Below are 27748 nucleotides of genomic sequence, written 5' to 3' on the forward strand. Positions count from 1 at the left end.
TGTTGGTGGTTTTCCCTGTCGGGAATACGTAAATTTGTCATTTTTGCTGTTGATCATCAGTTGCAGTGCAAAAACAGCTTTGTTTCTGGCTTTAATAAGAGAGAGACTTTTAAACATTTACCTTGAAATGTCAGCAAAAAAAAAAATCCAAATAAGCTACTTAGCTCTTAGAACATAGTAAACATCGTGCATTTATGCATGCACACTATAGACCAGTGGTTCTCAAACTTTTTTTATCAAGTACCACCTCCAAAAAAAGTACCACCATGGAAATACAGTCGTGTAGTAGGCCCAGTAAAGCAGCTGCAGCTCTGTACAATTAAAAAATGAGGCAGATTAATAATATTATTGTCAGCCACTTAAAACATTTTAAATAGTTTGAACTTTAACCCTGTACTATTCTTACATGTAAACTAAATAAATAAATAAAATACAAAAAAAGACAAAAAAATGTCAACATTTAAATTAAAACGTGCTTTTAAAAGTTAAAAATGATAGGTTACTGTTCTTAAAGTAAAAAAAACAACAACAAAAAAAAAACAACACCTGTACTTAAATGTAAAGTATCAACACCTGGAAATATAGGCTATATGTAGGACAAAATCTGCAGACATTTTTTGCTATAACTGTGCAGAATTGTGTTAAAAATCTGCGGATTTATGCGGAATGAATTTAGGAGTATCATAACTAAAACCTTAATATATGAAAAAAAAAAAAACATTATTAACATTTAATGTTTACAATTAAAATCCAATTAGATCCACTTTATTTGGTAAACAATGCAAGTCTCTCATATAATATATCTACGAAAAAACAGAACATATTACTTTATAAACTGCAGTGTAAATAAATCATATGAATATTTTCATGTTAGTTAATAATGTTACTGGAATTAATATAAAAACTGAATAAATATAAATTTACCCACATTTACACAAGTAAATAAATAGACTCAATGATGGACTAAAAAACTGCTGAATTCTGCTTGTGCAGATTCCGTGTGGCCCTAGCTATATGTCATCATATGCATATATAATTCATTTTTTATACATTTTTAAATATATGTGGCATGTACATATAACATATTTGATTCCACTAGAAGTAAGCCCTTGTACCGCACCACAGTTTGAGAACCACTGCCATAGATCATTTTAAAGGATGTAAACAAAAACAATGGTCCCAGCATATTTTTATAGCTTCTAAAAAATCCAAAAAGAGCCACATACAGTGTTGATAATGCTATGATAGCTGTTTTAGCATTGAATCATGATTGAATTGACTCTTGTTACATTATGAAATAGTTTGATGACAAGCAGGAAATGTTCAAGGGCCAATGGCATAACCAAATTGAAATGGTCTATAATTTGCTGTTTTACTCCATGTATTTATATGCATATGTTTTATATTTACTCTCTTTAAAAACCAGAAAACTTTTTTTTGCACAGCCCTATCTAAAGATTTAATACTTTCAACTGATGATCAACAGTAAAAATGACACGTTTTGCCTCTTCCCAACAAGGTAAACCACTAACAATCAAGAATGCATGAATATTTAATGTAGTAAATATTTCAAAAGGATTAATCATAATCATTTTGCATCCAACTGTAGATGCACCATGAATCATTTATTTTTTCCTTAATATGTAATAATCCGTGTGTGTTTGATTGGACAGATGGAGCATCGGCACCGGAAGAAGGAAACCCCGGCTCCGGTCAGCACACATCACCTGTTTGTCCATCTCAAGAGTCTGATGAGCTCGAACCTGGGCGAAGAACTGGAGGTTTTCTTCTTCATCTACGACAGTCGAGAGAACCGACCACTGAGGTAAATGGTTAAATGATATGTGTTTAAACTCACCGGCCACTTTATTGGGTACACCTGGCCAACTGCTTGTTAACACAAATTTCTAATCAGCCAATCACATGGCAGCTACTCAATGCGTTTAGGCATGTAGACATGGTTAAGATGATCTGCTGCAGTTTAAACCGAGCATCAGATTGGAGAATAAAGGGGGTTTAGGTGACTTTGAATGTGGCAGGGTTGTTGGTGCCAGACAGGCTGGTCTGAGTATTTCAGAAACTGCTGATCTACTGGGATTTTCACGCACAACCATCTCTAGGGTTTACAGAGAATGGTCCAAAAAAGAGAAAATATTCAGTGAGAGGCAGTTCTGTGGGTGCAAATGCCTTGTTGATGCCAGAGGTCAGAGGAGAATGGCCAGACTGGTTCCAGCTGGCAACCAAGGTCTTGAACCGAGGTCCAACCTTGAGGCGGATGGGCTACAGCAGCAGAAGACCACACCGGGTGTTACTCCTGTCAGCTAATCTGTCTTGAATAGTGGGCAGAAGTTGCACGTTCAAAGCTGATTTTTTTTACATCATTGCTCTTTATTACTGCATCTTTTTTTAAAGATTCTTTCAAGAGCAGCTTTTTTTGGAGCGTTATTATGAACTTAGCTCTTTGTATCCGGCGCCAGGATGTGCTCTTCAATCATAACCTCATTACATGTGCAGCTTCCTCCTGTGTTTGTTCCTGACCAGTGCAGACAGATGAACAACAAATAAACTGTTCATCAGCCAAACACACACCTGCACTGGAGGCTGAGAGAGAGAGTTTGTGTGTGTGTGTGTGTGTGTTTGTCTCTCTCTCTGTCTGTCAGTGTGTGTTTGTCTGCCTTTTTGTCTGTGTGTCTGTCTTTTTGTCTGTCCGTGTGTTTGTGTCTGTTTGTCTGTATATTTGTGTGTTTTTGTTTGTTTGTTTCTGTCTGTCTGTCTGTCTGTCTGTCTGTCTGTCTGTGTCTGTCTGTTAGTCTGTTTGTGTGCGACTCTCTTGCTTTTTTTCTCTGTGTGTGTTTGTGTGTGTGTATGTGTATGTGTATGTGTATGTATGTGTGTGTGTTTGTGTGTGTGTTTGTGTGTGTGTGTGTGTGTGTGTGTGTGCACGTCTGTGTGTATTTTTGTGTTTTCTCCATTTGTATCTGCTCGTCTGCCTGTCTGTCTGCCTGTCTGCCTGCCAGTCTTTCTGTCTGCTTGTCTGTCTGTCTGCCTGTCTGTCTGTCTGTCTGCCTGCCTACCCGCCCATTTGTCTGCCTGCCCATTGGTCTGTCTGCCTGCCCGTTGGTATGTCTGTCTGCCTGTTGGTCTGTCTTCCCGCCCGCTCCTCTGCCCGCCCGTTTTTCTGCCTGCCTGTTCATCTGCCCGCCCGCCTGTTTGTCGACCCGCCTGCCTGTTCATCTGACTGCTCGTTGGTCTGTCTACCCGTTGGTCTTGTTTGCCCGTTCGACCTGTCTGCCCCTTCATCCTGTCTGCCTTTTCATTCTGTCTGCCCGTTTGTCCTGTCTGCTCCTTCTTTCTGTCTGCCCCTTCATCCTGTCTGCCCGATCTGCCCGATCTGCCTGTCTGCCTGTCTGCCTGTCTGCCTGTCTGCCTGTCTGCCTGTCTGTCTGTCTGTCTGTCTGTCTGTGTATGTATGTCTTTTTGTCTGTTCGTGTGTGTGTTTCTCTCTGTCTTCTTGTCTGACTGTGTCTGCATGAATGCATGTGTGTCTCTGTGTGCACATGCACATATATGTGTGTGTGTTTATGTTGATCTCATCTACTGGTTAACTGCAGACAGTGACGCTCTGAGCAGCTGCTGGTGTCATTGGCTCACGTTGTGTTTTTCATTGATTGGAGTTGTTCTTGACTCTTGAAGGAGAATAATAATGTGCTGCTGATCCATCACTCGTCTCCCCGCTTGCTTACATGCCTCGTTTTACAGCTAATTATTTCTCTTGTTTTGGCTCCTGAGTGGAGCTTGTTCAGACTGTCCTGCGGCTCACTGTCCAGACTGTGGATTTAATCACACAGCTGTCCAGATTCACAAATACACACACACACCTGCGGTCAACAGAGAATCGCTCTGCATGAAATGTTTGACACTGAATGCATATTAAAAGAGAGTACACATACTTCTGATGTGATATTATAACATTTAGAGTCTAATGGTGACAAAAAGGGCTAGCATTGTCGTCTCACAGCAAGAAGGTCACTGCTGGGTCCAAAAGCCCTTCTGTTTCTGTGTGTGTGTGTGTGAGTGAGAGAGAATTATGTGGAAGAGAAAGGGTCTGTCTGTGTTTCTCTTCATCATTTCTGCCACAGGATGTGTACAAAGTGCAGATTGACAGTCTTCTGGGTAACAGTGTTCCCTCAGGATCGCTTCATTTATCCCCCCAGACGTGCAGGGATCACTTTTCCAGCCGTGTCGATTTATCCAGAGGTGTGGGGGTCGTATCCCGCTCCCATTTCAACTAGTTGTTTTATAATCCCCCGCATCAAGGGAGGAAATATCAAATTCTCTGTCATGTGCGGGGTGAGAGTGAAAGAAAGCGGTCCGACTGTGTGTGTTATGGAAATGTGTGCATGATATCAACCCATAGGAATATCCAGAGACTGCTCTTCAGAAAGTCCTGCATATCTGTGTGTCAGGGGCTAAACACGGGCTTTGTGCTGCTGTCCGTGCTAATGGGAGTCTGAGATCACAAATACACTGATAATGTTTGTGTATTAAAGGGCCGATTTAATACTACTTGTTTTTTTTTTTTTTTTACTTTAATGGTTATATATTTCAATGTTCATTAATTTTTATTATATATTATTATATATATTATTATTATTTATTATATATTATATTTTATGCTACTAACATGCTATTTATACTTTTTTAAACTGTTTTAAAACTAAATAAACTATTGCCAACAGGCTTTGACAAGCCAGCCTCAAAGTTTGTTGTGACGAACTTTACTGTCTAGTTATTATTATTATTATTATTATTATTATTATTATTAATGTTTTTTGTGTGTGTATATATATATATATATATATATATATATATATATATATATATATATATATATATATATATATATATATATATCTATATATTCTTTTTTTTTTTTTTTACTTTTTTATTACTACTTGTTTTTTAAAACATGTTTTTGCAAACATGTTTTCCTTTGAACATGCTTTCTTCCGACCTGTTTTGTTTTAAAAGAATGTTTTCTTTTTCATTTTAGTTTTATTGAACATGTTTTGTCCCAACATGTTTTGTTTGTGGTTTGTTTGGCTTTTAACAAGTTCAAGCATGTTTTTTTTTTTCTTTAAATCTGAATGTTTAATTTTTTTTACCATGTGTTTTTCCCCAGCATGTCTTGTTCGTGGTGTGTTTTCTTCCGACCTGTTTTGTTGAAAGCATTTTTTTTTATTATTATTTGAAATGTTTTGTTTCATTTCAATGTTTTTCTTCCATTTTAGTTTTTTTTTTTAACATGTCTATTCACAGCATGTCTGGTTCATTATATGTTTGTTTTAAACATATAATTTTTACATTTTCTTTTTTTAAACTTTCTTTTTTTCACAGCATTTTTTGTTTGGTGTTTGTTTTGCTTTAAAGAATTTTCTTCTGTCCTGGGGTCCATTCTTACTCAAAAGATCTAAGATAAATTGGCAGGTCCTGGATCTTTTAATCTTGATAACTGATCTCTGGCTAATTTGGTTTTTCAACAAGTTTGTGAATCAGATATCTGGATAAAATATCTGGATAAACTGATCTGAGATTGCTTTGTGTGTTGTAAAGGACTGATCTATCAATCCTCGAAATCATAATCAGCAATGCAACAAATAGCTGACGGCACAGCAGCGTAATGACATCATCTGATTAATATTCAATTATCCATGTGAGCAAAATTACATAAAATTCATAGAAAACGTAAATATGTAAGTTTGTTAAATATGATACGCCATAACTTTTGTTGTGGGCTGCAGGCTTACACTTTCATGTGTCAAGAACATTTATAAATTTGTTTAGTTTTACATTTAGATCAGATTAATCAGAATAATAACTGGCTGTTTAAATTAATTCTACATCAAAAAAGCATTTTGATATTGGTGAAGGTATCAAATCACCATCATAGCTTATTGTCTGTTTAAACATGTGCATGACTGCACAAATTATTATTCCTTTAAAAAAAACAAACAAACAAAAAACTGTTGATAACTGTACATGTTTTCTTTTATCATTGACAAATTGTACTAAAGCTGGATCTGTACCTTTAAATAGTATGCATTTGTATCTAACAAGTCCATATTAATAAAATGTTCTCTTTGAACCCCTTGGGGAGAATCACGCCAGGACAGTCTTTATACTTTTATTTCGAAGTGCAGATTGAATATGTTTTTTTTTTTTTATATATTTTAATATCATATATATATATATTTTTTTTTTTTTACTTTTATTAAACTTCAAATCGTCAATAACCAAATCCAGCTAATTGAGTAATCCACCTGTACTTACCCCTGGTTTGTTGTTCTAAACATTTCATTTTAAGTTCTAAATGTAATTTTTTTTAAACATTTCTTTCACTCTTTTTGTTTGTTTTGGTTTGCTTTAATCTTTGTCTCAAATAAGCATATTTTTTTTACATTTTATTTTTGAACGTGTTTTTCCAGCATGTCTTGTTTGTGGCTTGTTTTGAACATGTTTTCATGACTCATTTAGTTGTTTAAGCACATTTTATTTTATTTTATTTTATTCACAACTTTTATTTTTGATATTGTGTTTTTCAACCATGTTTTTTTTTCTTTTTTGTTGTTGTTCCTACGTGTTTTTTAAGCTTCAACAATATTTTTTTGTTTGGATTGTTGTTTTTTTTTCAGAAAAACATCCACAAACCGCTCTTCAGAAAGCAATTGTGTTTGTGTGTCAAAGGCCAAAAACAGGCTTTGTGCTCCTGTCTGTGGTGACAGGACACTGAGATCACAACAATACTCAGTTAATTACATGGTGTTTGTGTGAAGGGCCGATTTTATACGAGTCAATGCATGAACGTGTGTTTTCCTGAGGGCATTGGATTTTGAAGTTCTGTTTCATTTGCTGTTGCCAGCTTTTGTTCCTGTCGGGATGCATTTATAGGGCAGCTTGTGTTTTGTCATGGAGCTGTGAAAGTCATGAAAGTGGATTATGTTTTTGATGGGCGACGCCAGTTGTACTGAGAGCCTAATGTTTTATATTTACATTAATTTTATTTGCTTATATACTTTTTTATTTGGGAAATATTTAAATGAAGTGGTGGTCCAGAGTATATTTTTAAGGCTTGGTTGTGTTTACAGAGTGCAAAGCAATGTGTGCTCATGCTTTATTTGTGAAAAACGTGCTATTTTCCCATATATCTTACCTTATATATAGTTATATATAGCTACTCAGCTAACATGAAAATTATTTTATTCCAATATGTTTTATACTGTTTTGAACATGTTTTGCTAAAAAAAAATTAATGTTGGGGGCTTTTCAAGTTTTCTAAACATTTATTTTATTTTTAACAATGTTAAATTAGGTTTTGTTTGACCTGTTCAGTTGTTTTAAATTTATTGTGTATTATTTATTTTATTATAATTTTTTGTTTTGACATTTATTTATTTGTTACATGTTTTTTATTTTATTTTTTTATACATGTTTGAGTATTGAATGATTACATGTTGCCTTTGTTCTTGCGGCAATAAGGCCTTGCATTTCAGCAAGTTTTACATTATTAATCGATAGGTCTTTCCTTATTGCTTTTTTTGAGTAGCATTATTTATGAATTTATTATGAAGCATGCTGGATTGTTGTTGTTTTTTTTAATATTGTTTGTAAGTGATTTGTCTCTATGTGTTTGTACATGATGCAACTGCCATAATTTAATTGCACCTAGTGGGATTAATAAAGTTGTTGAATTTAAACTTCTCCATTACTGTTTAATTAGGCAAATTACTGCACCTTTTCGTGCACTTGTTCCTCCTCACAGCCTCTAAAATGAACTTTCTTGAGATCTGGTTGTTTTTAAACTGCATGTGCACAGAATGAGCTCAGTGTTTGAGCTAAACACACATCTCTCTCTTTCTCCCTCTCTCTTTGTTTTGCAGTGAAAGGTTCTTTGTCAAACTCAATAAAAACGGTCTGCCCAAGTTTCCAGAGAAGACTGAAAGACAATGCACACTTTTTGTGGTGAGTGTTGAGCTGAAATCACTCCCGGTGTAATTATGCATAATTATTAGGGTTGATGAAACTATCGGTGCTGTTTTATTCAGGATCTGGGAAGTAGTGACCTGAGAAAAGACGTATATATCGTCGTCCACATCATTAGGATCGGTAAAAAGTTGATTTAGTTTCCTCTAAATAACCGATGTTGATGATGTGATCTAGTACTGATTGTTTGTCTGTGTTTGTTGTGTGTTTTAGGCAGGATGGGTGCCGGAGAGAAGAAAAATTTGTGTAATGTTCAATACAGGCGTCCGTTCGGCTGTGCTGTGGTCAGTATTGCTGATCTTCTCACTGCAGACTCTAAAGATGACCACCTGCTGAAGGTCTATGCGTAAGTGAACATATTCAGTACATCGCGCACTATACCCAATTCATCCAGACTGTGAAATCAGACAGGTCTACTCCTGATTGGTCAGATCGGTTGAGGTTTTCTGGCCAACTTCATTTTATTTTCTTCATCAATGGATTTATGTAATGATGACAACTATTTATTGTAACCTGTTATTGATGGATGGATGGACAGATGGAGGGATGGATGGATGGGTATAGATATATAAACATCAATGGATAGATAAAGATATGGATGGAACAGTTTGATGTAGATTAATGGATGTGCATATAGATTGATGGATTGATATGAATGAGTTTAGATATAGATGGATAGATATAGATATGGATGGATAGATAGATAGATAGATGTAGATGGATGTGGATGCAGTTATAGATGTAGATATAGATGGCTGTAGATATGGATGGAATAGTTTGATGTAGATGTAGATTAATGGATGTGCATATAGATTGATGGATTGATATGAATGAGTTTAGATATAGATGGATAGATTTAGATATGGATGGATAGATAGATAGATGTAGATGGATGTGGATGCAGTTATAGATGTAGATATAGATGGCTGTAGATATGGATGGATATAGCTATAAATTGATGTTGATATATTGGATGGATGTAGATATAGATGGATGGATATAGGTATAGATAGATGGAAATTGATATATATGGATGGAAGCATATTTATGGATGGATCGATATAGATGATATGGATGGATGGATAGATTTAGATGGATCATGTATGGATATAGATATAGATGGGTGTGGATATAAATGCATGTGGATGTACAGTAGAAATAGATTTAGATGGGTGTACTGTATATGGATGTTGAAATCGATGGATGGTTGCAGATATAGATGGATCTATATGGATCGATGGATTAATATAGATCTAGATATCGATATAGATGGGTATAGATATAGATGAATGCATATAGATATAGAGATGGATGGATGAATAGATAGATTTAGATAGGACTATGAAAAGGGATATAGATGTATGAATACAAATATAGATGTAGATACAGATGGATGTTAATGAACAGTAGATCTAGATTGTAGATATATATTGATATATATATATGTGGGTGGATGCATATAGGTATAGATATAGATATAGATGGGGTGGATGTAAATATAGGTGGGTGTGGATATGAATTGATGTGGATATAGATGGATGTGGATGTACAGTAGACATTGATGTAGATGGGTGTACTGTATATGGATGTTGATAGATGGATGGTTGCAGATATATATATGGATCAATGAATTGATATAGATATAGATGGGTATAGATATAGATGAATGCATATAGATGTAGATATGGATGGATGGATAGATATATTTAGATAGGTTAATGACAATGGACATAGATGTATCTGTGTATATGTACATGTATAGATGTATATATAGGTGAATACATTTAGGTATAGATATATGTATATATAGGTGAATGCATATAGGTATAGATATATGTATATGTAGGTGAATGCATATAGGTATAGATATATGTATATATTTATGTATGTATATGTAGGTGAATGCATATAGGTATAGATATATGGATATAGATGGATGGATGGATAAATAGAATTATATAGGTTGATAGAAATTAATATAGATGTATGGATATAGATGTAGATATGGTTGGATATAGATGTTAATATATATTTATATATGGATGGATGCATATAGGTATAGATAGATGGATATAGATGGATGTTGATATAAATGGATGGTTGTAGATGGATATATATAGGTGGATGGATGTCAATATAGATGGATATAGATATAGGGTGGTGGATGTGGATATAGGTGGATAAAACAGTATAGTATATGTATTATAATTATCTCCATGAAAATCGTTCATTATAGATCATGACTTGGCATAAAACAAGCAAACACACGAGTAAATAATTATAAATAAATACATGCTTGAAGTCAAAATGGTTTGTATTTGTTATTTTTTTATGTTTAGAAGATTGCTACTTTATGCATTTAATAAATTCAGTACAGTATAAAGATTATTTTTATCTATTTTAGACTAATATTACCTGGATTGTGAATAGTAATCAATCAATCAATCATTATGTACATGTTTGAAGTCAAAATTTGTTGTTTTGTATTGTCGTAAATGTCACTGGCTAATTACTAAAGAGAAACCGATCTGATTTCTCCACTCCACATTCAGATTTAAGTAATCGTCTGTGTTTGTACACAACAAAGTATGACGGTTTCAATCTAAAGAGCTGCCGTCTGAAGCACAACTGTAAATCTGAGCAGTCAGTAACAGTGTGTCCTACTTTGCGCCGGCGGGCAGACAGATGTGTTCAGCTCTAGATGTTTGTGCTTCACAGTCGCATTATCATCTGGCTCGCGTCCCGTCCTCTTAATATGATTGCTTCTTTTCATATCTGTGTCTCTGAGACTCAATCTAGTGCTTTTGTTCTCATTTCTGTTGTTTATTATATTGATTTATTTTACAGTTGCAACACAGAGAGCGACTGGAGTCAAATTCACGACAACATTATTAAGAAGGTCAATTCCAGATACAACCTTTCAGGATCCAATACAGGTAATAAAACATTGAGATTCTGTCACTTATGTCAAGTTGGATGTGTAAAAGGATAACACATAAGGCAAGGGAAGTTTTTATTTTATTTTATATATATATATACAGACCCTCCTAGTTTTTAATGATTTTTTTGTGATTTCTTTGCAATTAAAAATGACTGATGTTGTGGGGATAATTCCCAGAAATTTGCTTTCAATTATAAACTAAAAATGTATAAATCAGGGGTGCCCAAACCCAGTCCTGGAGGGCTGGTGTCCTGCGAAGTTTAGTTCCAACCTTAGTCAGACACACCTGGGCTAGCCAATCAAGCTCTTACTGGGCTTTCTAGAAACATCCTTGCAGGCGTGTTGAGGCAGGTTGGAGCTATATATATAATTATATATATATATATATATATATATATATATATATATATATATATATATATATATATATATATATATATATATATATATATATATATATATAAATTTGTAAAATAAATTTATCCACCACCAGTGTGCAGCATCCACCTGGATGACGCGATGGTAACCATTTTGCGCCAGACCGCAAACCACACACTGATTGTTGGAGAGCAGACAGATTGATGATATGCCGATTAGGATATGGGGAGGGTTAGAAGGCCATAACGGACTGAGGCCAGTGGGCAGATTTGGCCAGGATTAAACCCCTACTCTTTTTCGAAGGACATCCTGGGATTTTAAATGACCACAGAGAGTCGGGAGTTCGGTTTAACGTCTTATCCGAAAGACGGCGCTCACTGAGCAGTATAGAGTCCCCGTCACTATACTGGGGCATTAGAACCCACACAGACCACAGGTTGAGCGCTCCCTGCTGGCCTCACTAACACCGCTTAGCAACCCAGCTCTCCTGTGTGGTCTCCCATCCAGGTACTGACCTGGCGCAGCCCTGCTTAGCTTCATGTGAGAGTTGCAGAGAGTTAGCTGCCGGCTGTTGGCACACTATATTAGGTGTGCAATCTGTCACAATGACACAAATCATAAAAATAAAGCTTCTTTATTTTGCTCTCTTGTCAAGACAAATTAACAGTAGGGGATAAGTAAAATGAAGGTTGTATACCTTTTATTTTTTTTATGAACGATCTTAGTTACTCTCATATTTCTCTCTCATCTGACATCATGTACCTCAATCAGGACTCACTCATGTGTTTGGGCTTCCCCTACCGTAATACACCTAAAACACAGATTGCCATAAAACTCAATGGCAGGGAAGTTTTTGTTTGGGACTACATGATGGAATTGTGTGAAACCCAGCATTTTTTAAAGCATAGGTAACATAACATAACAAAAGATTGCACACATTTTCTTGAAGAAACAGTAACAAAACAGACCTTAATTCTGAAGGTCAGGCTTGAAAACAGCATAGTTAAGAATCAAGTGTTTGATTTATGAAAGTTTCTTAAACATTATAAGTGGACTTGAGGGAAAAATCAAACCTTAAAAAGTGTTTTCCGCTTAAATTAAACACCCATTTTCATCAATAAAGCTTGTGTACGTGGTTTGCCAGCGGATCTGGCTCTGGTCGTGTAAAGATGCTCAGAAACCTCATTTGCATGATGACTCCAAGTAAATAATTTCAGATCTGAAGGCGCATGAAAAGACCCTCAGGGTGGCTTATCCAAACAGCTACACATGCTAATATATTTCATTTCGGCTGTGGAAGAATAAAGTGATATAAGCATAAAGAAGCAGAAGAATCCAGATGGTGGATTTGCAGCTTTTATTTTGCAATTTCTGCATTTTTTTCATGTGAAGTGCTCACAATCACACGCAGGATCTCCACACATCCCAAAGGCAGTGATTAAATGAATTATGATGACCGTCACAGTCGTTTATTTGCTCAGACAATGCTCAGTATGCTCATAAAAACATCTTGCTAAGTGTAAGATTTTAATCTGAGTGAATGAAGATCTAATTTCTGCTAATGTATGAAATTATTCAGTGCGGTTTGTTAAACTCTTGCTCATGTGGTGTGAGGCAAGATAACATCTTTACTATGATGCTCATTAATAAGCAATGCAGTTCCTATGAGGTTTAATTCTCACCACATCAGTTATGCTGAACAGGACAAAAGAAATGGGATCTTATTCAACATCAGGGTGATTATCATAATGGACTGAAAGTTAATGGAGCAGTAATTACATTTTACTTTAATTGAACTTTTAAATAATGTTTCATGTAGTACTTGTGCTTAATTTAGAACTTTTAAAGTATTTTTACATGCTATTGAACATTTATATAAAAAATAATTTTAGTTTTAACCTCAACATTCATAAATGCATATTTTATTTAATTTCATTTTAATTTATTGTTATAAATACATATAATATATATATATATATTACTTACCATATCATATTTTTCTTTTTTATTTGAATTTAATATATTTTAATAAAAATTTTACTCTATTTTTTATTTTAATTTATTTTTTATTTTTATTTTTTTGTATTGCATTATTCTAATTTAGTTTAATTTATTTTTTATATTTTTTTATTTTAATATATTTTTATTATTTTATTTTATTCAAATTCATTATTTAATTTTTATTTAATTTTTATTTTATTTTAATTAAATTTCATTTCATTTCATTTTTATTACATTTTTAATTTTAATTTATTTTATAATTGTTTTCTATTTAATTTTAACATTTTTTATTTTAGTTAATTTTTCATTTTAATTTATTTGTAATCTTTTAGTTTTATTTTAATTTAATTATTTTTTATTTTAATTTATTTAATTTATTTTATTTTATTTAAATTATTTTTCTTTTTTCTTTTTTCTTTTTTTATTTAAATTTATTTTAATAAATGTTTTATTTTAATTAATTTATTTTATTTGATATTTTATTTTATTTGTAAGAGTGAACTGGATCATCATTAAAATATAGTGACTTAAATTCCTATTGCATTGTGCATTGGAATGCAAGTCATGCATGGAAAGATGCATTAATCATTGTCTTATAATTGCTGTGAATTGCTTACATTCTACTGGCGTAACATTTCTATTTAGGTAGCTTTTGTTTGGCCCAGTTCCCATGTTCACGCTCTGAATCTGTCTGATTGATTAATGAGACTATGTAGGAGTGCAGTAATTGAATAATTCTCCAGTAGAATTTCTCTACCACGATGCCATCAAACAGCCATTATACAACATGAAGCCGCTGCTATTGAGATTGTGCCAGTTTATGATCAACCTCAGAGCTTCATTAAGAGCTGCATGCTTGCTAAATCATTGTACTGTCATTCACTGATGGCCTTTCAGATTGATTTTTTACCTAGAGTTTCCCTTTTCTCCAAATCTGAGACCAATGAAGGAGCGATTGGTTTAAAGATGGATGAAAGTGACTTTTAATTAATTGATTTCCTAAGATTATGATGTTTGTAATATTAACTTTTTGAAAATTATCCTTTCATCTATCTGTCCATCGTTTGTTTGTTCATTCATCCTTCATTCATTTGTTCATTTCATTCGTCTATCCATCCTTCGCTTGTTCATTGATTAATCCATTGTCCACTTGTTCATTCATTTAATCCATCCATCCATCATTCACTTGTTCATTCATTAAATTGTTTGCTTGTTTATCCATCCATCCATCCATCCATCATTCACTTTCATTCTTTTCATATATTTATACACTTTTATTTGTTCAATCATTTAATTCATCCATCCATCATTCACTTACTTGTTCATTCATCCATAATCATTCATTCATTCATTCATTCATTCATTCATTCATTCATTCATTCATTCATTCATTCATTATTAATTTATTTATTCAGTAATTTCATCCATCCTTTCATCTATCTAGCCATTTGCTTGTTTGTTCGTTCATTCATCCATATAACTTTTTTCATCCAACATCCATCCATCCATCATTTGCTTGTTCATTTCATCCATCCATCCATCTTTCAATTTTTCATTCATTTAATCCATCCATCCATCCATCCATCCATCCATCCATCCATCCATCCATCCATCCATCCATCCATCCATCTGTTTTTGATTGATTGATTGATTGATTGATTGATTGATTGATTGATTCATTCATTCATTCATTCATTCATTCATCAATCTTCCATTCACTTGTTCAATCATCCATCCAACCATTGTTCACTTTGTTTGTTCATTCATCCATCCATCTACACTGTATATTGTTTACTTTGTTCAATCAGTCATACATCCATCATTTGCTTGTTCATTTATCCATCCATCTGTTCTTAACTTGTTTTAACTTCATCCAACCATCCATCATTCAATTGTTTATTCATCCATCATTCATCATCCATCATGTCGTCTACTTGTTCGTTCATTCATTCATTCATTCATTCATTCATTCATTCATTCATTGTTCACTTGTTCAGTCATTTCTTCCTTCTATCTATCTATTGTCTATGTGTCCATTCATTTAATGTCATTCAACCATTCACTTGTTTGTTCATCCATTCATATATTGTTAATTTGTCTGTTCATTTATTCATCCATCCATCCATTGTATCCTTATTCATTGGTTTCATCTATCCATCTGTCCATTCGTCTGTTCCTTCAATTTCTTTCATTCCTTCCATCTATTCATTTCTTCCATCCATTCATCACTTGTTCATTACTTTTATCCATCCATCCTTTATTCTTTCCTTCCATTCTCCGTTAGTTTCATCCCTCCAGAAACACTGCCAGATTTTATCTGGTTAACATCCGTAGTAAATAAAAAGACAGCAGATTGACATTCACCATCACTTCCCCTCAAAATAAGAGAGTATGATGTGGGAGGATTGTTTTATTCATAGCTGCCTAATGAATATTCATATCCTCTCCAGTGAATACCTGTGAATATTCATCATATGCAGGTGCACAGTTTTCTCAGTGTCAGTCTTTTGCCATAAAGGTCCATTCATTAACAATCAATTAGGATTCAAGAAAAGTGTGAATAATCACACTCAATTAGCTCATATTATGCTCTCCTTGTTTAAAAATTAATATGAATTTAATGTGTGTGTGTTCAATTCAGGTTTGGCAGTGGCGCTCCAGCTGCTACACGGTGACATTGAACAGCTGCGAAGAGAATATATGGTGCTTTTCACCAGAGGAGTGTCCATCACCAAAAAGCTGGGCTTCTCAGATGTCATCATGCCAGGTGAGCTGGATTTTTGCTTATAGATCTACAAATTTGAGGCTATTTTTATAAGCTCGCTAGTGTAACCATTTTCTTGTTAAGTGTGACATCATGTGATGCCAAAAATGACAACAAAGAGTACTAATATACTCTCAGTGTGCTGTAATACTATTGGAAAAACATGATTGTAATGTTTATATCCATGCCTGATCTCAGATGGCCAGACAGTGATTCATCTTTTATAAATGGTTAAACTAAATTTTCCTCCATGTTCCTTTTTATTTTTCTTTTATTGCTTTTAATAATTTAGCTAAATTTGAGTGTAAAGTATAGTTAATACACCTGACAATTGTACATGACTGAATATTCTACGGTAATTTAAGATTGCATAATGACAAAATGTAACCTGAAATTCAACGATACTCAAATGAACGTTTACAATAAGCATAAATACGTAAAGGGTGCGATTATACATTGACGATTGGGGAAGTCAACTTTTTTGGTAATGTTATTTTGTATATAACATCCTTTAGTGAATAAAATCACTGTATTTATTTCAATTGCATCTAAATTATTATTAAAACGTATTAAAGTTTTAGGGATATTTAGTGCATTCTGACCTACAGAAACTCTGATTAGCTATTTCAGAAGTTACTGTAGGTCAAACTATGCATCTAATTTGACTTTACTTTCAGTCTATATGTAGATTAAAACACCTTTTTTACAAGAAAAGTGACTTGCGGACTCTTATGATGTATATTAATTATTAATTTATTGATCTGCAGTTTTCATTCAAGTTTTTCTTGCATAGAATGATTGGCAAGATGATGCATTCCCAGTGGTATGAACCATTATAGGGCTGGTCAAAGGTGTACGTATATCATCTATTTTAATGATTGATATTGCTATTTAATATGCAGAGCAGAGAAAAATGTTTCTCACTGTTAAAAGGCTGACCTCCCCATACCAATATACAGTGGTCAACATTTGAATTATATATATATATATATATATATATATATATATATATATATATATATATATATATATATATATATATATGTAGGTGTCTGAGGTATGAAAGTCCAGATGTTTGTGTTGAACAGCATGATTATGTAAAATTCTAGCTTGTTATATGGGATTTGACTAAACAGTGGTGATAAATGGCTATTTATAGACAGTTTTCTATACTTAAATGTAGTGGCAGAGGCTCTGAGCTGGAAACAGTGTTCAGTACGTCACACCAGCTATTTGTACCTTGACTCCCAGAAATTGAGCAATCAATCAAAGTATCCCGCATGTTTGCGAAGCTCTTGCCTTATTTGTGTGTGGTATGCATCAGGCAGTGTATGTATGTGTGTGTGTGTGTGTGTGTGCCTCTGAGACTATTTTCACCCTCCGTCTTTCCATGACTGACCCAGATGTTTTGGTTGCACAAGCAGCCTGTCTGCTGCCTCCTGGATGAATGCGCCGTCACTGGCAGTAACTGTGCCTTATGGCGGCCAGGTTTATTATTAGTCTTATGCTGTAGGCTGATTTCTTTCTCTTTCTTTCTCTCTCTCTCTCTCTCTCTCTCTCTCTCTCTGTGTGTGTGAGCATCTTTAGGAAACACACTTTGTTTGTTTCATATATATATATATCTGATTGTTGCCACAGCAACTGTCATATGGCCATTAGTTGGCCACTGCTGTTTTGAAGTGTGCCTTGAAATAGGACCACGCACACACACACACACACACACACATAAACACATGCGCGCACACACTTTAAAAGTTCCTGTTTTTTTTTTTTTAGGCATACATCCATCCGAAATCTGAATATATTGAGCATGTTTATGTGCATGATGATATGATCATACCTTTGCTTATTATAATCTAGCAATGCAAAAAAGAAGAAGAAAAAAGTTTGATCTATCCCTTAGATTTTTATTTCTTACTGCAAATTGTTTGCGGATGTGCTTAAATCCTCCATAATAATATTATAAAATCATTATAAAAGTGGCAACATTTTTGTTTTAATTTATATATATATGCCTATATATTTAATTTTAATGAATTATTTTATTTAATATTTAATAATTGGACACCAATAAATTTATCATTGATTAGTTTTTTTTATTTGCACAGCATTTACTTACGTGATTCTAACCCTTAATGTGTTTAATTCACTTCATGTCAATGGCTACCAGTTTCCAACATGTAGATCTAAACTCATTCTCATTCATTCATTCACTTTTTTTGGCTCACTCTCTATTAATCAGGGGTTGCCACGGTGGAATGAACCGCCAACTTAGCCAGCATATGTTTTACACAGCGGATGCCCTTCCAGCTGCAACCCAACACTGGGAAACAGCCATACACCTTTGCAATCACACACACACACACACACACACACACACACACACACACACACACACACACACACACTACGGGCAATATAGTTCATTCAATTAATCTATAGTGCATGAATTTGGACTGTGAGGGAAACCGGAGCACCCGGAGGAAACCCGGGGAGAACATGCAAATTCCACTCAGAAATGCCAACTGATTTAGCCGAGGCTCGAACCAGCGATCTTCTTGCTGTGAGGTGATCGTGCTACCCATTGCGCTACCGTGGCACCTCCAAACTCATCATGTGGAACAAAACTCTTCTAGCACTGAAGTATATGAGGACCAATGAAAACCTGGCATTATGCAAACTTGTGCAAAAACCTGACTATACATTGAAGACACTTTTCAAATTGTATTTTTAATACCAGAGAAGAACAGACTGCTTATACCAGATGCTGAATGGGTCATTCTAGGTTGACTCATTTGTTTTTATTGAATAATGATTACCACCAATATGTAATTACTGTCAAGCAGCTCTCAGTATAAAACATCACCATCATTGATCCAGTTACTATGACCATTTATGTGAAGCTGCTTTGACACAATCTACATTGTAAAAGCGCTATACAAATAAAGCTGAATTTAATTGAATTGAATTGAATTAGACAAGATTTTTTTATAATGAAAACACTTTGATGAGTATCTCAGTGTTTAGCATTGTTGCCTCACATCAAGAAGGTCGCTGGGTTGAGTCCTGGCTGGGCCAGTTGGCATTTCTATGTGGAGTTTGCATGTTCTCCCCGTGTTTGCGTTGGTTTCCCCCACAATCCAATGACATGTATTGGTATGGGAGAAATGACTTGGAATAATAAACAGGAGAAAACGGTCAAACTACTTGCTCTACAAACAAATGTTTGCATGACTATATAGACCAAGTAGAATAATATAATAAGGAAATATCAGTTTGCAACATCAAACAGCGAAACGATCAGTTTTTAATGTCTAAAAATAAATGGAATTGAATGAGACCGGAAGTCTCAAGCCAAAAAAGAATTAAATGGCTGCGCCCGCTCGTCTGCGAAGAATAAGGTGAATAGGTGATATAGGTAAACAAAATTGGCCATGATGTATGAGTGCGAGAGTTTATAGGTGTTTTCCAGTACTGGGTTACAGCTTGAAGGGCATCTACTGTGTAAAAAAAAGGTGGAGTAGTTGTCGACCCCTAATAAATAAGGGACTAAGCCAAAGGAGAATGAAGGAATTATCATCTCTTATTGAAATATGAACTTCATGTAATAATATCATGCAATGTTTTTATGAACATCGATCTTGCCATGAAATAGCAGTAAATTGCTGATGTGACAATAAATAAACAAACAAAAATTCTTGTGCAGGGATGAGACTGAAATTACAGACTTCTTGTTACACGTAGTGCAGAACCTTTGAACCTTTAAACCATCTGAACCTTTAGTTTGAAATGGACAATCACTCTATTGATCTGCACTTTAGTCATTGAAACTCTGCCGACATCCACATTTCACACTTCATCAAAGGCAAAACGCTCTTGAAATCGGCATTACATAAATACTCAGGAACCCACACTTCTTCCGCTCTGCACTCGAGTGTTATTTGTCCCCTTTTTTGCTTTTAAAAATGTGACCCAGAGTTCACTTACAGAACCCCCTGCGTGGGACAAGCATTTTCTGCAGTCCATGTGCACAAATAAAGCCAAATGAGTATCAATGAGAAAATGCGGCTGTGCTAAATTTAATTTTAGTGTGAAATGTGCATTTGTATCATCTGTGGTGTTGGTGTTGATGCATGTCTTGTGCATTTCCTGTCTGGTTGAAAAGGTGACGCTCATTTTGGCGCTCATTTTTTACTTGGTCTTAATGTGAGTTGCAGGATGCACCTGCTGGGGACATTTAAGAAGGATGACCTCTTCATATTAGTGTGTTTGTGCTCTCCTGTCATAATGATACTAACATTTAAAGCATTACAGTAATAAACCTTCAGCAAATTATTCTCCAAAATCATGCAGCTCGAGAGAAGAGTTCATTACTGAAACACTTGAGATTTAATCTATGTCTGTGGGGTTTTTTTTCTGCTGAGCAAACAATGTGAAAATCAATGAACATTGTCAAAACATATTCGATTTTATACTGTCCATGCAAAGGCGTCCATTGGGACTCATTGTTTCATTTTAACATTGAAAATCCATGCTGGAAATGCACTCTTAGAGCAAATGTTGATGTAGGATCTGGATGGCAGTTTGTTTGCAGGTTCGATCCAAGTTTAGAGGTGATTCAAGATCATATTTAAGATATCTATAAGCTAGTTCTCATCTAAACAGAGACCAAATTGCACTTGTGCTTGTAGTTTGTCATTTCCGCCTAAATGGATCAAAGATTTTATTCACTTCACCTCAAATCGGCAGTTTCTCATCAAATCTTGACCAATCGAAACCTCTCTAGTATAGCCAGCAGCTAGCTGGAGCTAAGCAGGGCTGTGCCCGGTCAGTACCTGGATGAGAGACCACATGGGAAAGCTAGGTTACTGCCGGAAGTGGTGTTAGTGAGGCCAGCAGGAGGCGCTCAACCTGCGGTTTAATTGGGTCCTAATGCCCCAGTATAGTGAAGGGGACTCTATACTGCTCTTTTGGATGAGATGTTAAACCAAGGTCCTGACTCTCTGCGGTCGTTAAATATCCCAGGATGTCCTTCGAAAAAGAGCCGGCAAGCTGGCCAAATTTGCCCACTGGCCTCTGTTCATCATGGCCTCCTAACCATTCCCATATCAGAATTGGCTTAATCACGCTGTCAGCTCTCCACCAATCAGTTGGTGTTTGGTGTGCGGTCTAGCGCAATATGGCTGCCGTCACGTCATCAAGGTGGATGCTGCCCACTGGTGGTGGATAAGGAGATTCCCCCAATGTGTATAGCGCTTTGAGTGTCTAGAAAAGTGCTATATAAATTTAAGGAGTTATTATTATTATTATTATTATTATTATTATTATTAGTAGTAGTAGTAGTAGTAGTAGTAGTAGTAGTAGTATTAGACATGCCTTGCCCCTTCAGGATGCTTCTCATTTGATAGGCTTGATCTCAACCTCTTTCTAGCAGAGGGGTGATAATACAAAACACTATTGGCTGGGTTTAAAAATAGGAGCCATACAATGTCCCACCCCCTCTTGATATTTAGTTTGAGATTGCATAATTGAAACATTGACAGTGTGAAAATTTACATTTCAAAGCATTTCACAGGACCTTTAACATATTTTTAACTCTTAGTTACCTGGAAAAATGTGTGTTATGAACCTGTTTATTTTTAAATGAAGATAGCACATTGGTTTTATATGTTTTAGTTTTTTTTTAAACAACACACATGCAAACGCTGTTTAATATGATTCTCCCCTTACCCCAAATAAGTAACATTGCAAAATATTAACATTAACATATTTTTATGAATTTGCATAAAAAGTATATATAAATATATATGTATGCTTGTATGTTTTAAATACTATTTTTATATATGATTTTATATATAATAGTTTTAATATAATAATAGTCTTTTTATATTGTTAAAGACATAATTGACACTATATTTTACATATTATTTTTCATTTATCACTAGGTTTACAGCTGCCATCTACACAGAGATGGTTCAAGAGGTTGTATCGATATAAAACTCCTTTTTCTCATGTACTGTATTTTGTTCTCTTGAAGGTGAGATGCGAAACGATCTGTACATGACACTGGAGAAAGGCGAGTTCGAGAAGGGTGGCAAGAGTGTGGCGAGAAACGTGGAGATCACCATCTACGCACTGGATGCAGACGGACAGATTCTAAAGGTTTGTGTCCACTTTCCTTTAAATTCAATGATAGGTCTCAACAGGGGCTGAATCGCAATGTATGTATCTGGATTAGATTAGATTATTTATTAAATATAAAGATATTATTTTATAATAGTGTTTAAGAATATTTATACAACAATGACCATGATACTTTTACATTTGATTTTTACATTGTTGTATTTAAATACTCTTCGTCTCCACAGTAAACTATGCTCTGTCGTATGATCGTAATTATGCAGACGCACTTCTTAAAAAAAAGACTTTATTACTCCAGTTTATCCCAATTATTTAAATCTTGTCAAATAGAGCTATTCAATTCTTTTCATATTGCAATATATATCAAAGCAAGACAAAATATCGCAATGTACAATATACAATGTACTTATTGTGTTCATAATGTATTTGAGAACACTTGTGGTGCTTTTGAGTTGGGATAGGGGTTGGGTTATGGACAGGTTTGGTAGTATGGGTAGGTTTAAGGGTGGGTTAAGGTGTAAGGGACGGTCAACAGTGTATTTACAAATGTAGTTACAAAAGTTAATTACAGATGTAAATGCATACATGTATTTAATCAAGCATAAGTACACAGTAAATACATGTATTTACACAACAAGTACATTGTAACAAACTATTAGTTCCTGTGTAAGTACATATTAGTTAAGGCCACTTAATATAAAGTGGGACCGAAAACAGTCATTTTGAAGAAATGGCCTTTAAGAGCATGTAGTGTAATAGAAATTTGCAGACACAAATTGACAAAGTGCGACAGATGTTTTCTTTGAATTAGATAAAAAAAAATAAAAATAAAGGTGCATAAAAACAGTGTCTTTATGCTTATAAAACAGTATTTTATTCTTCTGATGTTCAGACTTCCTCTTCATCAAAACAAATTTAATCATTTGATTGAATCTTATTGAACATACATGCTGGGCAGTCAATGCAAAGTTCTGTTCTTGTACAAAAGAGGTGATATAAACTGACACTAAAGATAATTCAAGTCTATCATATACTATTGGCTGATCTAAACAGGCAAGGAGATGGAGCGGAAAGAGGTTTGTGGTTTTCCGTGTCCTTTAACACAGTGTTGATTCTCTCTTCTTTGTGTCTGCAGGGCTTTGTGGCCGTGGGTTCGGGTGAGCCGGGTGGAGACGAATATCACACCTTCGTGCTTTACCACAACAACAGCCCTCGATGGGCAGAGCAAATCAAACTGCCGATCCCTGTCGACATGTTTCGAGGTTCTCACGTCCGCTTTGAGTTTCGCCATTGTTCCAGTGAGTAACAAACAACAGACTGATGTTTTTAACATTCACTCATACTACAGGATGTTGAATGCTTGATTCTGATTGGTTGATGAACATTTTAAGGCGTGCAGTTGTTTTCAGATGCAACTAAAGTAGTTCCAGACAGATCTTGAGCCTATTAAACTGGTCGAACACCAGACGGTGTTTAAAGTACACATGCAATCAAATCTAAAATGATTTTGTTAGCTCACTTTGTTAGTTTTCTGGTGAGCATTTTATCTGCGCATGTCATTAAGAAAAAAAAAATAGTTTGCACTTGTAATCTAAAATTGAAATCTGAAAATGCACGTCCTGATTGTTTTCAGTTAATTTATCTAAGTTATCTGAGGTATTGGGCGTGGCTAACATACTTAACCACACTCCTCCATCTGTCAGTTTTAACAACAAGTAAAAATGGTGAGCAGGAGGTGTCCGTTAGGTTATAACTCTCTCTAGACCCTTATTCAGATCTTTCTGAATGAGATGCCTACTTTACTACATACAATCAACCTCCTAGTCGAAAAAACAAGTCATTTAATATTCCATTTTTCTGGAAAACTGTCACAATTTTTGCTTCATACATACTTTGATTATTTGTAATGAGTAACACAAAGATGTCTAATTGCAGTCTATGCATCTTCATGGAAAGCAATGTTTACAATTTTAGAAAGCACGGTGACATGTCATGGCGAGAGCAATGTGTGACCTCATTTTCAGTTTCATAGCACTGTGCCAAGGATGTAATTTTATTTCAAAGTAAACAGCCTACAGCAGACATAATACAAATCTAAAGGTTGAGATGTGTAAGAAACTAGTCCCAAAGAGCTTAGAATCACCAAGAGGCGACACTCAATAGAACGTTCCATTGCAGCGCCCAGCAACAGCCCCGCGATTCCGCCATTTTGGAGTGAAAGCGGTCGGCTATTGGATCTTAATGCTGTCCCGATGGCAAGACACTGCATTGTTTTATATTTATTTATTTAGAAAGCACAACCTGAAATGCAACAATACAACACTTACTATCACAATCATCAGCCCTTTTTATAGTTTGTTATACAGACTTATAATATGCTGTTGTTCTATTGGAATTTTCATTCCAAAATGGTCGCCGTGTGACACTAGCAGCATCTAGCGGCTGTTTCCCAAATCGCACTAGAGTGTCGCCTTTCTATGCTCTTTGCTAGTCCTACACATAGCAGTTTGAAGACAAACATCTGACTGTTTTTTTTTAATACATTATCTGTACAATGTATTTAGTTGTGATGACCACAGCATATTCGAATCCATTCCAGTCTGTTGAATTATTAAAAACTTATTGTCAATCAATTAAACAAGCCATAGTCAAAAAGAGTTTTGTCCTAAGCAACTGCTACTGCACAAAAATGTAATTTTATAAATGCTTTGTTTTCTGCAAAGTCACAAAAGAACAACACTACTATGACAATGATCACCTCAGGTACAGATTATGTGCTTTATTCAGTCTTCAGTGGGTTTAAATCATGGACTGTAAAATATATGGACGTAGTATCCGTGACGTCACCCATAGGTTTCTAAAGAGCGCAAAAGAAGCCACAAGTAGGCGCGGCCAACCGTCGTCATTTTGTTAGCGCGTAATCACACCCACGGCGGGATACCAAACATGGGCAAAGAGGCGGAGAGTGGGCGGAGCTACGGACACCTGCTGGCATTTTGCTTGGACCTGGTTCAGACACACTTTACTTTGGGAGAACGTTTTAATACTTTATCACCTGTGACTCGTTTGTGTTCTGACCACTTGTGCTTGGTTGTACACTATATCAATAAATTGTTTAGTCTTTTAAAAACACTGCTGTAATACATTGAGCCACTAAACATTGTTCTTATGATGTTTTTCAACAGGAGGAAAACGCGAATTACATCCAAACACTTGAGATATAGTCTGTGTTAGTTAATGTAAGACTATTGAAGAAATCCAGTATAACATTGTATGACAACGCTTCAGATGACTGTTCTAGAGCCTACAGCTAATCAGTTCGTCAGATTCTGGAGTGCATTACAGCTCTAAATATAAATAAAAACGATAAATGATCTTAAATAAAACAAATACATGTGTAGAGATGGTATATAACTTTACTCACATGGGAAACGGAGGCCACGTGAATGGTTTGTGAGCACAATTAAGTGCACTCAGGATGCCATCTAATAATTGTAGGAAACAAGTCCAAAAGGCAGTTGACTGTGTAAAACCACATAAAACAACACAAAAATACGATAAATATGCCTAGTTCAGTGGCTAATCTGCAGGATTCAGCTGAGGTGACGTGACGGCGACCAACGAGACCTAGCTGTCACTCAAGTGGCCACTCCCTTAATTATGCAAACTTAATAAAAAGGAAACGGATGAGTTATAAAAAAATTCACCCCCCTCACAGTTGTCATGAAGGGTAATATTAGTTGTATTAACCAAAATCTTTTTTTGTACCATGCTGTAAACACCTTTTTTTCTGCTGTAAAGTGGGCCATTTTAACAGTGGGCTCAATTGAAATTTGCTCTATTTTGGAGCCAGGAGCGGCCAGGACTAGCGGAATTTCGGATGAATTGCAGTTTTAGTTACTTCCGTATTGGCTTCCTGAGGGAGAGCGGGAGGTTGCCGCTTGGTTTAAATACCATTGTGTGTGACATTTCAACACATTTTTTTTATTATTTCAGTGCACTGGAGTCAATTTTTTCAAAACTACTACATATTACACGTTGTTTAGACGTTGTATTTCAAGACATTTGTCTAGTTTTTGTCTGTTATTTAAGAATTCATAGCCTACAACGGACAAAGTGCAATGATTTCTCTCAAGTTTGTTGATTTATTAGAAAATAATGGTCACCCGAGGTGTAACAGCCACTCCGCTTCGCATCAGCACCTCGGGTGTACATTATCATCTATTAATTACAACAACCCATCATCAGTTATTCCTTACATAAAACACGACTGAAGCAAGACCGTATTTTCCACATGTTGGTAGACTCAGAGCTTGAGGGAGGACATTAAATTGTCTGAATTTCAAACGAATGCTGAAAGTGCTGGAGAAATAGCAGTGAGTCAGAGCATCACTAATGACTCCTTTATACGGACAAGTGTAATTAAAGATCACCAAGGGGTGTTTTTTGTTAAAAATGGGCCAATGTTTTGAGGAAAGGCATCCGAGTCGAGCGTATGTTGGTGTGTGCTTGAGTCAGAGCTGTGTTCTGATGTTGTGTAGGCTTCATGTAGGCTAAAACACCCCAAATCATTTTCTTTTAAAGCCGCGGTGCTGGTTTTGCTATTGGGTCGAGAGACCAGATTTATTTTGAGTAATGATTTCTGTGGCTCTTGAACCCTGTGGTATATGCTCACAAGTCAAAATCAAACTTAAAATAGCTTAAAGCTGTATAGGAATGGAGTAAAATGTGGTAAAATGTAGGTGAAAGTGATTTGCGATTTCTTGTAATGAAATTCATTAGAGGAAAAATTGATGAGACTATCAGGAAAAAGGCATGGAAGCACCAGAAAGATAGCTGAATGACCATGTTTTGATTCAAATGTTACTTCTGTAAGCTTTTTTTAAAAATAAAGAGTCTATTTGTTTATGCTTTTCAATATTAAATTCAAGATTTCAATATGCTGTTTGTGTTCCCCAGCAAAAGACAAAGGAGAAAAGAAGCTGTTTGGATTCTCATTCGTCCCTCTGATGCAGGAAGACGGACGAACTTTACCTGACGGGACACACGAACTCATTGTACATAAGGTGAAAACCTTATTGTCAAAAATTGTCAAATTGTCAAAACCTCAGATTGGCTTTCCCGCAACAAAGTCCACTCAAGAGCCGCAGTACAGTATATCAAATGACAAATGGTCTTGGCTGACACGCATTTCATTCTACATGCGCCTTTTGTGCCTTGTGAAGCGCCCTGAATGCAAAACACGGCCTCTTATTAAAAAGTGTAAGAGTTAAATAAGCGTGTCGGCTGTACACGTCCCTGAGGCACACCCAATTTAAGAGCACAGCTCGGGTAATTGCAGACTGTGGAAGTGTTTGTGGACTGTACTGGCTTAAAAGAGGTCACAAACACGCATGCAGAGAGCTGCTGTTATTGGTGTCGTGTTGTGCTGTCAGCCTTCATACTCCATTTATAGTTGGTATAAACATGGGTTCAATAAAGAA

At 35.3% G+C, this 27748-nt stretch overlaps 1 protein-coding gene across 12 annotated transcripts in view; it reads left to right on the forward strand.

Moving 5' to 3' along the window:
- dock4b (dedicator of cytokinesis 4b) overlaps positions 1-27748 on the forward strand; it is a 191979-nt gene that overhangs the window by 92526 nt on the left and 71705 nt on the right. For all 12 annotated transcript variants that reach the window (XM_073946666.1, XM_073946667.1, XM_005164996.6 and 9 more), the window contains exons 8-16: positions 1674-1825; positions 7938-8019; positions 8103-8163; positions 8254-8386; positions 10888-10976; positions 16002-16127; positions 22162-22286; positions 23401-23563; positions 27225-27331. In XM_073946666.1, the coding sequence (XP_073802767.1) occupies positions 1674-1825; positions 7938-8019; positions 8103-8163; positions 8254-8386; positions 10888-10976; positions 16002-16127; positions 22162-22286; positions 23401-23563; positions 27225-27331 (1038 nt within the window). The remainder of the gene's footprint in view (positions 1-1673; positions 1826-7937; positions 8020-8102; positions 8164-8253; positions 8387-10887; positions 10977-16001; positions 16128-22161; positions 22287-23400; positions 23564-27224; positions 27332-27748) is intronic.

Source organism: Danio rerio, chromosome 4, assembly GCF_049306965.1.
Source record: "Danio rerio strain Tuebingen ecotype United States chromosome 4, GRCz12tu, whole genome shotgun sequence".
Classification (NCBI taxonomy): Eukaryota; Metazoa; Chordata; class Actinopteri; order Cypriniformes; family Danionidae; genus Danio; species Danio rerio.